At 48.2% G+C, this 13765-nt stretch overlaps 1 protein-coding gene across 2 annotated transcripts in view; it reads right to left on the reverse strand.

The window, feature by feature from the left end:
• URI1 (URI1 prefoldin like chaperone) overlaps nucleotides 1–13765 on the reverse strand; it is a 39275-nt gene that overhangs the window by 5800 nt on the left and 19710 nt on the right. For both annotated transcript variants that reach the window (XM_073555026.1, XM_073555027.1), the window contains exons 5-6: nucleotides 1970–2061; nucleotides 643–700 (exon numbers count right to left, since the gene is read on the reverse strand). In XM_073555026.1, the coding sequence (XP_073411127.1) occupies nucleotides 643–700; nucleotides 1970–2061 (150 nt within the window). The remainder of the gene's footprint in view (nucleotides 1–642; nucleotides 701–1969; nucleotides 2062–13765) is intronic.

Consider the following 13765-nt stretch of genomic DNA (forward strand, 5'->3'; position numbering starts at 1 on the left):
AAAACCGTGCGTCTCCTTGGACATAAACTACAGTCAGTGTTGAATATTCCAGTCTAAAAAAGGTATTGTCCAGAAAGAGAAACGCAAAACCAGCACCACCCCTGCACTCAGGTCATGCGTGGTATTGCAGCTGTGCACTACTAACTTTAATGACACTAAGCTGCAATACCAGACACAACCTGTAGACAGGGGTGGCGCTGTTTTTTGAAAAGAAAAAAAAACAAACAAAAACATTATTTTCGCCTTATTTTTAGAAGCCGTTTGCGGGGCCGATTGTTAGAGCCTATTCACACGACTGGATTACGGCTGCAGGGTCAGGATAGGAATTACCATAACCACGAAGGGAGCATGAATCAGCAATGCTTTAGTGTGAATGAGCCCCAATAGTGATGGCTGCGGCATTTTGTTGAATATTCTCTCTGCTGGTTGCAGTTTGGATCAAACAAGTAAATTGGGAAAAAACAAGGAAAATACCGCCATATGGTGCAAGACAAGAACTTAATTGAAGCAGAGGGGAAGACGCCGACTAATCCCCAAACACCCGTCAATACAACATATGACGCAGTTTCGCACTGTGGCACTATATGGCGGATGACCTGTGTGTGATGCAGTTTCTCGCTGTGGCACAATATGGCGGGTTACCTTTGGTGCACATGGTGTCCACATTCATGTCTTCCCTGATGTCAAAGAAGTCGCCTTCCTGTAGCGAAAGGAAGAGATGAATAACACCGGATCTAAGCCATGAGCTGCTCCCCCCACCTGCACCAGCCTTGCTTGCACCCCTTTACACCGCAACCCCCAAAACCAGCCCCGCGGGTGACCCCTTACACTGCCCCCACTAGCCCCGCGGGTGACTCCTTACACCGCCCCCACTAGCCCCGCGGGTGACCCCTTACACCGCCCCCACCAGCCCCGCGGGTGACCCCTTACACCGCCCCCACTAGCCCCGCGGGTGACCCCTAACACCGCCTCCACCAGCCCCGCGGGTGACCCCTTACACCGCCCCCACCAGCCCTGCGGGTGACCCCTTACACCGCCTCCACCAGCCCTGCGGGTGACCCCTTACACCGCCTTCACCAGCCCTGCGGGTGACCCCTTACACCGCCTCCACCAGCCCTGCGGGTGACCCCTTACACCGCCCCCACCAGCCCTGCGGGTGACCCCTTACACCGCCCCCAACAGCCTCGCATGCGCCCCCTTACTCCGCCCCCACCAAGCCTCGCAGGAGCCCCCTTACACCGCCCCCAACCAGCCTCGCAGGAGCCCCCTTACACCGCCCCCAACCAGCCTCGCAGGCGCCCCCTTACACCGCCCCCAACCAGCCTCGCAGGCGCCCCCTTACACCGCCCCCAACCAGCCTCGCAGGCGCCCCCTTACACCGCCCCCAACCAGCCTCGCAGGCGCCCCCTTACACCGCCCCCAACCAGCCTCGCAGGCGCCCCCTTACACCGCCCCCAACCAGCCTCGCAGGCGCCCCCTTACACCGCCCCCAACCAGCCTCGCAGGCGCCCCCTTACACCGCCCCCAACCAGCCTCGCAGTCGCCCCTTACACCGCCCCCAACCAGCCTCGCAGGCGCCCCCTTACACCGCCCCCAACCAGCCTCGCAGGCGCCCCCTTACACCGCCCCCAACCAGCCTCGCAGGTGCCCCCTTACTCCGCCCCCAACCAGCCTCGCAGGCGCCCACTTACACCGCCCCCAACCAGCCTCGCGGGCGCCCCCTTACTCCGCCCCCAATCAACCTCGCGGGCGCCCTCTTACACCACTCCCCACCAGCCCCGCGGGCGACCCCTTACACCGCCCGCATCAGCCCCGCGGGCGACCCCTTACACCGTCCGCATCAGCCCCGCGGGCGGCACCTTACACCACCCCCCACCAGCCCCGCAGGCGACCCCTTACACCGCCCCCAACTAGCCTCGCAGGTGCCGTCTCACACCGCCCGCATCAGCCCCGCAGGCAACTCTCTTACACTGCTCATCCTCTGCAGGTCCTTGGTCAGCTCCACCCGGGACTCGAAGTTCTTCATGACCTTCTGATATTCCTCCATGGCTTCCCTGACGTCTGCAAGAATAAAGTCACAAGTGTCACGCGGTGTCTGACACTGATTTGGACTGACGGGTGGAAATTAAAGGGCTACCCCTTTAAGTGACTATAACAATGGCGCCTGGACCGCCACGCTGCTGATCTGTATCAGGAGGAAAGACCCAAGAAAATCAACCTATAAACCAGATTAGCGGCCGCCGTAATCAGACGGATGTTGGGAGTTTTCCCGCGACTGCTCCCCGGACGGATGAGAATGCCCCACGTTACAAACACATTTCACTGGAGGATTTGCAGATTCCGTGTGATCTCCGCGCTTCTCTCACAATCTCGTGGTAATCTCTTTAGTCAGTCGCACGCCGCGCTCTCATACCGATAAGTCAGTGGCTCCGGCACGTTTCGGGGCCTTCAATTGGATTTTGTTGTGGCTGGTTTTTCCCCTGGTGCCATTGGGGTCGGTACGGAAAGTTTCCTAGCTCTTATCTGGTAACTTTCTATGTGATGTACGGGACCCCAGACGGTGCCGCGAGGTGGCGGCACAGAGGTCGGCGCGCGAGGTGGCGGCACAGAGGTCGGCGCGCGAGGTGGCGGCACAGAGGACCTTGCAGAGGCATCAAATGTCAAGTAAAGTGCTGGGCTCTGAGTCCCCCAATCATTGACCAGTTCCTTGTGAGAGTTACGGTAAGTGCACACATGCCGGGACAATGGACGCGCGCTGTCTGCTACATACACGGAAAAGTGTAGAATGTGGCATGGGACCACCGAACGAACCCCGACTCAGAACGCCCAATCCATGCATACCCCAACACCACTAAACTCCAGGCCGTGAACCATGAAGTAATAAGAAATCACCAGACATAAGACCCCACAATTCTGTGCAAGAGTCATCTGAGCTCCCACCATGCACTGCACACTGCTGAAGAACCGTGAAGGCAGCGGAGACTGGAGGAAGGGAAACCCAGTGGACAGAATCACTTACACGGTCACTATCTCTTTCATAAAACGTTGCATAGATCAATAGAACAAGCGAATATAAAACACCGGAATATCTCACATCAGAGAAATCTGCTTCTCCCTCCACCCATGAGAAGCTTCTCCTCTGCTTTCTGAACGCATCACTGAGGGATCAGATTACAGCTGCCTAATGCAGTCTATGGACAGGGGTGGGGGAAGAGAAGCAGAGTGAGACACAGAGATGGAAGGATGCTGCTTTCTACTGAAATCCCACTCCGGAGCTGGATTCACAGTTACACCGCTCAGTGCTTCTGTTTAATGTCGTCTATACTGCTGCTAAAACTGTTCTAAAGAGAGACAGGAGAGCAGGAATCCCTCATGTCTGTGTGTGCTGTATCTCCACCTACCAGCTCAGAGACAACTGGAAATTAGAGATAGAGGTTACAGAGGGGAAAGTCTGCTGAAAATGCAGATTATCAGTCATGATCATGTTTGTAAAGCACTGTGGAATTAACGGCGCTATACAAGTGAGTAAAATAAGAAATATATATATATAACTAGCTGAAGAGCCCGGCGCTGCCCGGGCATAGTAACTAACTGTGGTTAGTTATAGCAAATTATAATTATCCTCCATCCCATAGTCCCGTGCCCATATACCCATCATACATATCCACCATCCCATAGGCCCGTGCCCATATACCCGTCATACATATCCACCATCCCATAGTCCCGTGCCCATATACCCATCATACATATCCTCCATCCCATAGTCCAGTGCCCATATACCCATCACACATCCTCTATCCCATAGTCCCGTGCCCATATACCCATCATACATATTCGCCATCCCATAGTCCAGTGCCCATATACCCATCATACACATCCTCCATCCCATAGTCCCGTGCCCATATACCCATCATACATATCCTCCATCCCATAGTCCGGTGCCCATATACCCATCACACATCCTTCATTTCATAGTCCCGTGCCCATATACCCATTTTACATATCCTCCATCCCATAGTCCCGTGCCCATATACCCATCACACATCCTTCATCCCATAGTCCCGTGACCATATACCCATCATACATATCCTCCATCCCATAGTCCCATGCCCATATACCCATCATACATATCCACGATCCCATAGTCCCGTGCCCATATACCCTTCATACATATCCTCCATCCCATTGTCCCGTGCCCATATACCCATCACACATCCTTCATCTCATTGTCCCATGCCCATATACCCATCTTACATATCCTCCATCAAATAGTCCCGTGCCCATATACCCATCACACATCCTTCATCCCATAGTCCCGTGCCCATATACCCATCATACATATCCTCCATCCCATAGTCCCATGCCCATAAACCCGTCATACATATCCACCATACCATAGTCCCGTGCCCATATACCCATCATACATATCCTCCATCCCATAGTCCAGTGCCCATATACCCATCACACATCCTCTATCCCATAGTCCCGTGCCCATATACCCATCATACATATTCGCCATCCCATAGTCGAGTGCCCATATACCCATCACACATCCTTCATCTCATAGTCCAATGCCCATATATCCATCATACATATCCTCCATCCCATAGTCCCGTGCCCATATACCCATCAGACATCCTTCATCCCATAGTCCCGTGCCCATATATCATCATACATATCCTCCATCCCATAGTCCCGTGCCCATATACCCACACATCCTTCATCCCATAGTCCCGTGCCCATATACCCATCATACATATCCTCCATCCCATAGTCCCATGCCCATATACCCGTCATACATATCCACCATACCATAGTCCCGTGCCCATATACCCATCATACATATCCTCCATCCCATAGTCCAGTGCCCATATACCCATTACACATCCTCTATCCCATAGTCCCGTGCCCATATACCCATCATACATATTCGCCATCCCATAGTCGAGTGCCCATATACCCATCACACATCCTTCATCTCATAGTCCAATGTCCATATATCCATCATACATATCCTCCATCCCATAGTCCCGTGCCCATATACCCATCACACATCCTTCATCCCATAGTCCCGTGCCCATATACCCATCATACATATCCTCCATCCCATAGTCCCGTGCCCATATACCCATCACACATCCTCCATCCCATAGTCAACCATTACCATTATGACATTATAATCAGCGGCGGGGCTTGCAACTTATGATGACATCAGCGTCGCCATGGCAACCATTGTGACATCATAATGAGGGGCGGGGCTTGACGCACACACACTTTTTCCCCAGTATGTAGATCGGGCAAAATTGTTTGGTGAATTGGAACGCGCGGGGTTAAAATTTCGCCTCACAACATAGCTTAGGACGCTCTCGGGGTCCAGACGTGTGACTGTGTCAAATTTTGTGGCTGTAGCTGCGACGGTGCAGATGCCAATCCTGGACATACATACACACACACACACACACTTTGAGCTTTATATATTAGATGGCCAGAAATGAGTGTCAGCCCTTGCAAACAGGAGTAAGAGTAAGTGGTAGAAAGAGACACAGAGCTAGTGGGTGCTGCAGTCTATTAGTATCTCATACTTGTGCAGGATTCACAGTTGCACAGCTCAGTGCTTCTGTATAATGTCCTCCATGTTGCTGCTGGGCACACGCTGGATAATGCAGAGATGTTTGACACACGGAATAGGCATGAAAATTACATCCAAATATTGTTTTTGACGGACGCAAATCCAGGACCCGTCACTGAGTTAGCCATGGGGTTCACACACTTATGTAACATGTCCTCCTTGCACCAGCTGTCAATCACACTCATCCTGTGCCATGCTACCCAGCAACCCCAATTGATAATGTTCTGACTTTTGGAGGGGGAGGGGTGATCATGTAAAATCAGACCCCTTAGCAGATTAACAAATCACATTTAAGTAATTCTCGGTTACCCCCCCCCCAAATCGCTCAGTCCGCAGCCAAAGGAAAAAAAAAAATCACTGACTAAAGATTGGATCCTTCATCGCACAGGACGGCGATGGTCGGCATTCAGGGAGGGAGACCTTCTCATGGGCTGTGTTTTCTTTCCCGTCTGGTGCACTAATTCCGCCCATTGTTCTACCCTATTAAGGACACTGCGAGCCTGGCATGTCACAGCCGATAACCTGCTAAAAACGCCACTGGGCGCTTCCTATCTGCCGCCCCCCCCCTCTCCACCCCTTATCCATTAAATTTCTAATTAAGGGGCATTAATGCAAAATAAAATCCAAACTGGTCAAAAGGCATCTTTTATTTTTTGGCATTTTTATTATCTATTTTTTTTTTTAAAGTTAAAAGCACTCGGGGCTTTTTCGGTATCGCCTCTCCTTAATTAACATTGCAAAAAAAAAAAAACCTAAGCGTTAATAATATCTGGCAGCGGAAAGCGCTCCCAAAAATACACCCGACTCTGCAATCATCTCCATCAAGTCACAGCTGATTTTTTTTTTTCTCCTTAATCCCCGCCTTTTTTTTTGCTTTAATCCCCCCCTTTTTTCCACCCCAGCTGTTGCCGAACGGGTTACAAAAAAAAGACAAAAAAAAAAAAAAAAAGATGGCATTAACAAAATGAAAATTACGGTGTAAACAGTTCATAAAATCTCACAGCCCTGATGTCGCTCTAGATCATTAAATTTCTGCAACAATTAGACCTTTTCTCACGGCGGCAAATTGGACCGGTTGCCATGGCAAATCTGAGCCCTTAAGTCATATATCTTTGATTGCAGAAAGGTCAGCCTCAGACAGCCTAATAACTCAAGAAGCTGTTTGACAGATTTCATCGGTGCATGGTCACATAACAGCACAAAACTGTGTCGGCAGTTGTTAAAAGCGGAGGGTCAGGGAAAAGGTTGAGGTTGCGGAATGTTTGTGCTTCACTGAACCCGGCGAGATAATGTGTCTAACCAGCTTTAGATCTAAAGAACATTATTTTAGGTAGGAGGTCAAATCAATAACTTTTTTTTTCATTTTTTCCTCCTTTCCTCTCCCCCCCTTCCTCCTCCTTTACTTAAGACAACTGTGAAATATTAAAACGGGAAAGAAAAGGCAACGACTGCGTGTGAGCGGATTACTCATTAGCATTTTGTTATTATTTATTGGCTTTACTTTACAAGCCCAATTTCAATCTAAAAATAGGCTTATTTCCTATTTTGTAAGTTTCCTCGGGGGTGTGACTATTCATAGGGAAGGGGCGGTGCGGTTTACTCACCCCTCCCAAGAGGAGATTTGGTTTTCATTTATTTATGGGAATATGTTGCTTAAATCTTGTTTTGTGGTACATGTAATTTTAAAACCTTTTTTTGGCAATTTTATTATCCTGTCACCACCAGTATTAATAAAAAAAAAAACAAACAAAAACAAATTTAGTAATCTTACAATTTTCACACTGGCTACTGAGGCTATTGTAGACTCATACTTCCAGTCATTTTGGAGAACAGCTTTCATCAGGCTTCTTATCACATGATGGAATACTATTACTTATACCTCTATATACAGCTGATATCACAGGGTCCACCACTCACATTAGGTGATGTCCCAGCTCACCTCCTCCCCCTTCTGTACCATGACTGATAACACCTCTATATACAGATGATATCACAGGGTCCACCACTCACATTAGGTAATGTCCCAGCTCACCTCTTCGTCCTTCTGTACAATGACTGTTAACACCTCTATATACAGTAGATAAAGGATCCACCATTCACAATAGGTGATGTCCCAGCTCACCTCCTCCTCCCTCCTATACAATGACTGATAATGCTATAGGATTTTTACAGGATGAAAATGATGAAATGGGAAGACAGGATGTTGAAAAGGCCAAACTTTTAAATTCCTATTTTGCATCTGTTTTCTCTCAGAAAGGAAATGTAACATCAACTGTTCTTCACTGTCCTATTAAGGGAATAGAAGAGTCCAGGATATCTATAAACAGAAAGATAGTGAGGAAACACTTAGCTAACCTAAATGAATTAAAGTCTCCAGGTCCAGATGAATTACACCCCAGAGTACTGAAGGAGATAGCAGAAGAAATTTTTGAACCCCTCTCCATAATCTTTGAAAATTCTTGGAGAACAGAAGTCCCAGAAGACTGGAGAAGAGCAAATGTTGTTCCTATCTTCAAAAAGGGGAAGAAGGTGGACCCAGGCAACTATAGGCCGGTGAGTCTGACTTCTATACCAGGAAAGACCTTTGAACAAATTATTAAACAACATGTATGTCAGTACCTGGATAAGAATGAAGTGATTAAACAGAGTCAGCATGGGTTTGTAACTAATAAGTCATGTCAGACTAACTTAATTTCCTTCTATGACGGAATCACTGATTGGGTGGATCAGGGAAATGCTGTAGATACAGTATATCTTGACTTCAGCAAAGCATTTGACAAAGTATCTCACACAATCTTTATTGAAAAAATGACTAAGTATGGAAAGGACAAGGCAACTGTTAGGTGGATTCATAACTGGCTTAGTGATCGGACCCAAAGAGTGGTCGTAAATGGCTGCACATCCAGTTGGAAGAATGTCTCAAGTGGGGTACCACAGGGCTCTGTCCTGGGCCCTGTATTGTTCAACATCTTTATCAACGATTTAGATGAAGGAATTGAGGGTAAACTGATTAAATTTGCTGATGACACAAAGCTAGGAGGGATAGCTAATACTAGAGAAGAGAGAGGATTCAAAAAGATATAAATAAACTGGAGCAGTGGGCAGCAACTAACAGAATGGTTTTTAATAGGGAAAAATGCAAAATACTACATCTGGGCAATAAAAATGAAAAAAGCATATACAGAATTGGAAGAATAGGGCTGTAAGGGGTCTACCCAGGCTGGGGTACCTCTTTCAGTACCACCCCGTGTTTTCGGAGGTCCGCTCTGCGTTTGCTGGAGTCTGAATGAAGGACGCTGGCTGGAATTCCTCTGAGTGCATGGGCGCATATAAAAGATCACTGCTTCTCCATGTATCTCCAGTCTGACAACACTTTACTCACAGGACACAATACATCACACAGATACAGAGGGCAGGCCAATAGAAAAGCGGCAGGCCAGACATGCATTACAAAAGCCGCAGGTGGACGGAGCCTGCTGATGTTTTTTGTGGGAATTACAAAGGTGGGGGGAGGGCGGACAAAAGGAGAATATCGTGTCCCCTCTGCCCAGGGGCGCAGCCTGTGGGCTGATGCATTAGGGACATGCATCTCACATAGAACCTATTATACATACATATAACTGCACAACATATTCTGGGTGCTGAGTGGTTCTGTAACACGTAACAAGGGCTAACCAACAGCACATGTGAAAAAGACTTGGATATAGTAATAGATCACAGACTGAATATGAGTCAACAGTGTGATGCAGCAGCAAAAAAGGCAAATGCAATTCTAGGATGTATTAACAGAAGCACACAGTCTAGATCACGTGAAGTCATTATTTCCCTCTACTCCTCTTTGGTCAGACCTCTTCTGGAATAATGTGTCCAGTTTTGGGCACCACATTTTAAAAAAGACATCAACAAACTGGAGCAAGTTCAGAAAAGAGCGACCAGAATGGTGACCGGTCTGCAAACCCTGTCTTATGAGGAAAGGAAAGGCTGGACAGACATCTATCTGGGATGATTTAGCGAATCCTGCTTTGAGCAGGGGGTTGGACCAGATGGCCCAGGAGGTCCCTTCCAACTCTACGATTCTATGATTACCTCTATATACAGTAGATAACACAGGATCTACTATTCTCAATAGGGGATGTCACAGCTCACCTCCTCCTCCAGTACAATGACTAATAACACCTCTACATACAGCAGATAAAGGATCCACTATAGGTGATGTCACAACTCACCTCCTCCTCCTATACAATGACTGATAACACCTCTATATAGAGTAGATAACACAGGATCCACCATTCACAATAGCTGATGTTACAGCTCACACCCTCCTCCTGTACAATGACTGATCTGATAACACCTCTATATACAGTAGATAACACGGGATTCACCATTCACAATAGGTGATGTCACAGCTCACCTCCTACTCCTGCACAATGACTGATAACACCGCTATATACAGTAGATAACACAGGACTGTCTGGGTGTGTGGCGGATGGCGTGGTGATGGTGACATTGAAATCACTGATCGGAGGCTTCTGGATCATGTGGCTTGTGATGTAGAGGATGATGGGGGCAGTAGTACAATATCACAAGTTAAGGGGGCATCACTTCCCTTCCGTGGTGGAGCGGTGACGTCCTTGCGAGGGACTTTTGATGATAAAGCCCCCATATACAATGACATTTTTTATTTCACCCTCTATAGATACCGGATTATCAGATATTCCGGATTATTGGATGGCCAGTGACTTTGGCAGTGACGATATTTGTGCGGCCGAGCCATGCGCAGAGCATTTACTGTGAAGACTCGGAATGCTGCAAATTACGCCTTTTCCCTATTTTTTTTATTTTTTTTTAAATTCCTAAAATCAATAAAATTAGAATTTCCGACATTTTGCATCCTTGACGCGTTCCTCCCCCTCCTGCCTTTCCGTGTGGATCGATACTCGAGCTGCGGAGGCCTCTGCCTGGCTAAACCGGGAGGATATTAACCGGGCCGTCTGGTGGCCGCGCGCGCTGCAGCTGACAGCTGGTTAGCCTTACCATTTAACCCCGTCCCTGCTAAAGCGGCTCGCTGCAGGAGGAGGGGGGAGTGTATATTTATACACAAGGGGTTAAACGGCCATGAAAGGGTCGGCAATGAACCCCCAGGGTAATATCATCACGTTCCCCGTATTTTAGTTTCCAATTAGCAGAAAGCTGTGGAACGGTGCGAGGTCGCCTCGACGCGCGTCCTCCGCCATTCGAAGGCCGCTGAAGAGTCATCTGCGATTCTCGAGATCAAACCACAAGTGTCTGGCGGCAGAAGCTGGGAATTCTCATGAGCGCGGAGTGTGGATATTAGAGCGGTGAAGCTTTGGTGCGACGACGTCCAAAAGAGCGCTCAACAAGGGGGGGGGGGGGGGATAAACCGCTAGGAGCGCTTCTGCCTCTCGAAAAACCGTGCGGGACGAGATGGGGTTAACCGCCTAAATGCAATGTGACAGTGTATATGTGACATTGGTGGTGTGGGGCTGTCCTGACGTGTAGGGTGGACCCCCTCCCAGCTGTGCACATGGATCTCACATGAATATCCAATCAATTACAAGGAGCGCGATTTGTAAATGGCGCCACTTATGGGCAGGGAAGAGACGCTGCGCCCCAGGTGTGGAACCGGTCCACTTTTAGAAGATCACTTTTGAGGTCTGTGATAGTTGCGCTGCATAGTCGGATGTTGCAGAAAGAGAGTTTGTATTTGACACACGGTGTGGAGATATGATCGCCATTCAGGAGCCTTGGAAAGCTGCAACTAGCTTTCCCCGAAACAGAACGAAGCATAGGCCAAGTAGGATTTATTCTCTTCCTAGATCATCACCACCATTATAGCTCCTACCGAGAATAAAACCCAGCTGTTCGACAGCTCTGAATGGCAAAGCTGCATCTTCCAAATAATCCCAGGATCTGCTGTTGACAACGAAATGTAACAACCCCAAGAGGAGATGTCACAGCACACAGATTGGTGGTCACTCCACTTTTTTCATTTTCACCAGTTTTCCCCTGTGCAGGTTCTGTCTCTAATTCTCAGTTGTCTCCGAGTTGGTGGGTAGGGATTAGCTGCTATGTCGTCTTGTATCCACAGCACACACAGACATGAGGTATTCCTGCTCACCTTTCTCTGTACATCACATGTTCAGAAGTAGTATGAGGGCACCATTATACAGCAGTACTGAGCAGTGTAGCTGTGAATCCAGCAATGGGGGATGAGAAACACTTGCTATAAAGCAGCAGCATGGAGTACATTGTGTAGCAGTACTAAGCAATGTAGCTGTGAATCCAGCACCAAGGGCGAGAAACACGTGCAATACCACAGCAGCATGGAGCACATTATACAGCAATACTGAGCAGTATAGCTGTGAATAAAGCATTGGAGGTGAGAAAAGACATGCTACAAAGCAGCACCATCCAGTAGTTCAGAGCAGAGTGCTGTGAATCCAGCAGTGGGGTAAAAAAAAACAAAAAAAAACCCACTTCTTTTCAATTAGAAGCGTGAAAGGCATTATACAGCAGTATCAAGCAGTTTAGCTGTGAAACCAGCCCAGGAGTGAGAAACACTTGCTTTAAATCAGCAACATGAAAGACATTATACAGTCGTAGTTATGTAATGTGCTGTGAATCCAGCATTGGGGTGAGATAACACACCTGCTATACAGCAGCAGCATAGAGGACAATACATAGGAGGACTGAGCAGTGCAGCTGGGAACCCAGCAATAGTGCGAGATAAAACACAAGAAAGCAGCAGCACATTTCTCTTCCTCTCTTCTCCATACACTTCTTCTGGCAGCTACAATCTGATCGCTCACTGTGCTAGCAGTCCATCTTGCCTTAACCAGGACAGATGATAGCTGTATTTGTGAGCGAGTGAGGAGATGAAAAGGCAAGGACAAGAAAAGTTGTGGCTCATAAGTGGAGAAAAAGAAAAAAAAAAAAAGCTGATTTTTCTGATATTCGCTCCTTCTATTGATTCGTGCACAGTTTGTTACGACTCCATTTAACTACGTATTTGTGTCTTTTTTTAACCAATTAGTTGTAAAACTTACTTAAGTTGTTGAACGCGCGTTTCGGTCGCGGGCCGAAGACCTATCCGAAACCGAGATGTTTTGCATGCGGGGGATTATTTCTATTAGATGATGCTGAATTACAGAATGATTTGCCCTTGAGCTGATTTCACGGAGGACCTGAACCGCGCTAGTCCCCGATTTCCCTTCCAAATGACTCGCGCAGCCCTTCCTTCAATACTCCTGATCATTTGCTCCCGTTCGCCCCCTCCCCCCGTCTCTTCTTGCAATGATTTCTTTTCTTATGCTAAGCAGCCCTGAACACTTTTTTTTCCGTTGCGCCGGGATATTTCTGCTGCATTATTGCTATTTTTGGGCGAGTAAAAAATCAAACGTCTTTATACTTTAATGGCTTAATATGTGCGACGCGTTTTGGAAAGCAGCACAATGGAAAGGAGGTAATTAGGACCCCCTCCCTTCTCATCACCCCCATAAGTTTATTATTGCCAGGCAAGAAAGAAAAAAAAAAAAATCAGACAATGTCGAGATATTCGCACACGTCTTCCAGATACACCCGAGGCTGCCAGGACGCCAGAAGTTGGAGCTTCGCACCGGAAACGCTGCAAATAACCCCGATCTGACGTCCTGACACCGCCAGGATCCGGCCAGATACATCGGACCTTCGCTCTGCTCACGCAAGGAAGCGTCCCCTCTGCAAGACAGAACCTCCATGCTGACAGTTTCCAAGTCAGACACGGTAACATCCGGTTCTGGATACTATGGCCGGATGCTCCTAATAAGTGCAGTAGGAAAGCTGGATGACAACCAATAAGATCAGTGCAGATGTGACTGGGGTTGTCACGCCACTTTCCCAAAGTTCTGAATGGGACTGGGTGCTCAGGGAGATAGGAAAGCTGGGTGACAACCAACCAATATGGCCCCTGTACCCTCCGACTGCAGGAAAGCTGGGTGACAGCCAACCAATATGGCCCCCATGCAGTCTCCGAACCCTCTGACTGTAGGAAAGCTGGGCGACAACCAACCAATATGGCCGCCATGTGGTCTCCGAACCCTCCGAATGTAGGAAAGCTGGGTGAAAACCAACCAATAT

This window comes from Dendrobates tinctorius, unplaced genomic scaffold, assembly GCF_039654945.1.
Source record: "Dendrobates tinctorius isolate UK_male_01 unplaced genomic scaffold, ASM3965494v1 ptg000214l, whole genome shotgun sequence".
Classification (NCBI taxonomy): Eukaryota; Metazoa; Chordata; class Amphibia; order Anura; family Dendrobatidae; genus Dendrobates; species Dendrobates tinctorius.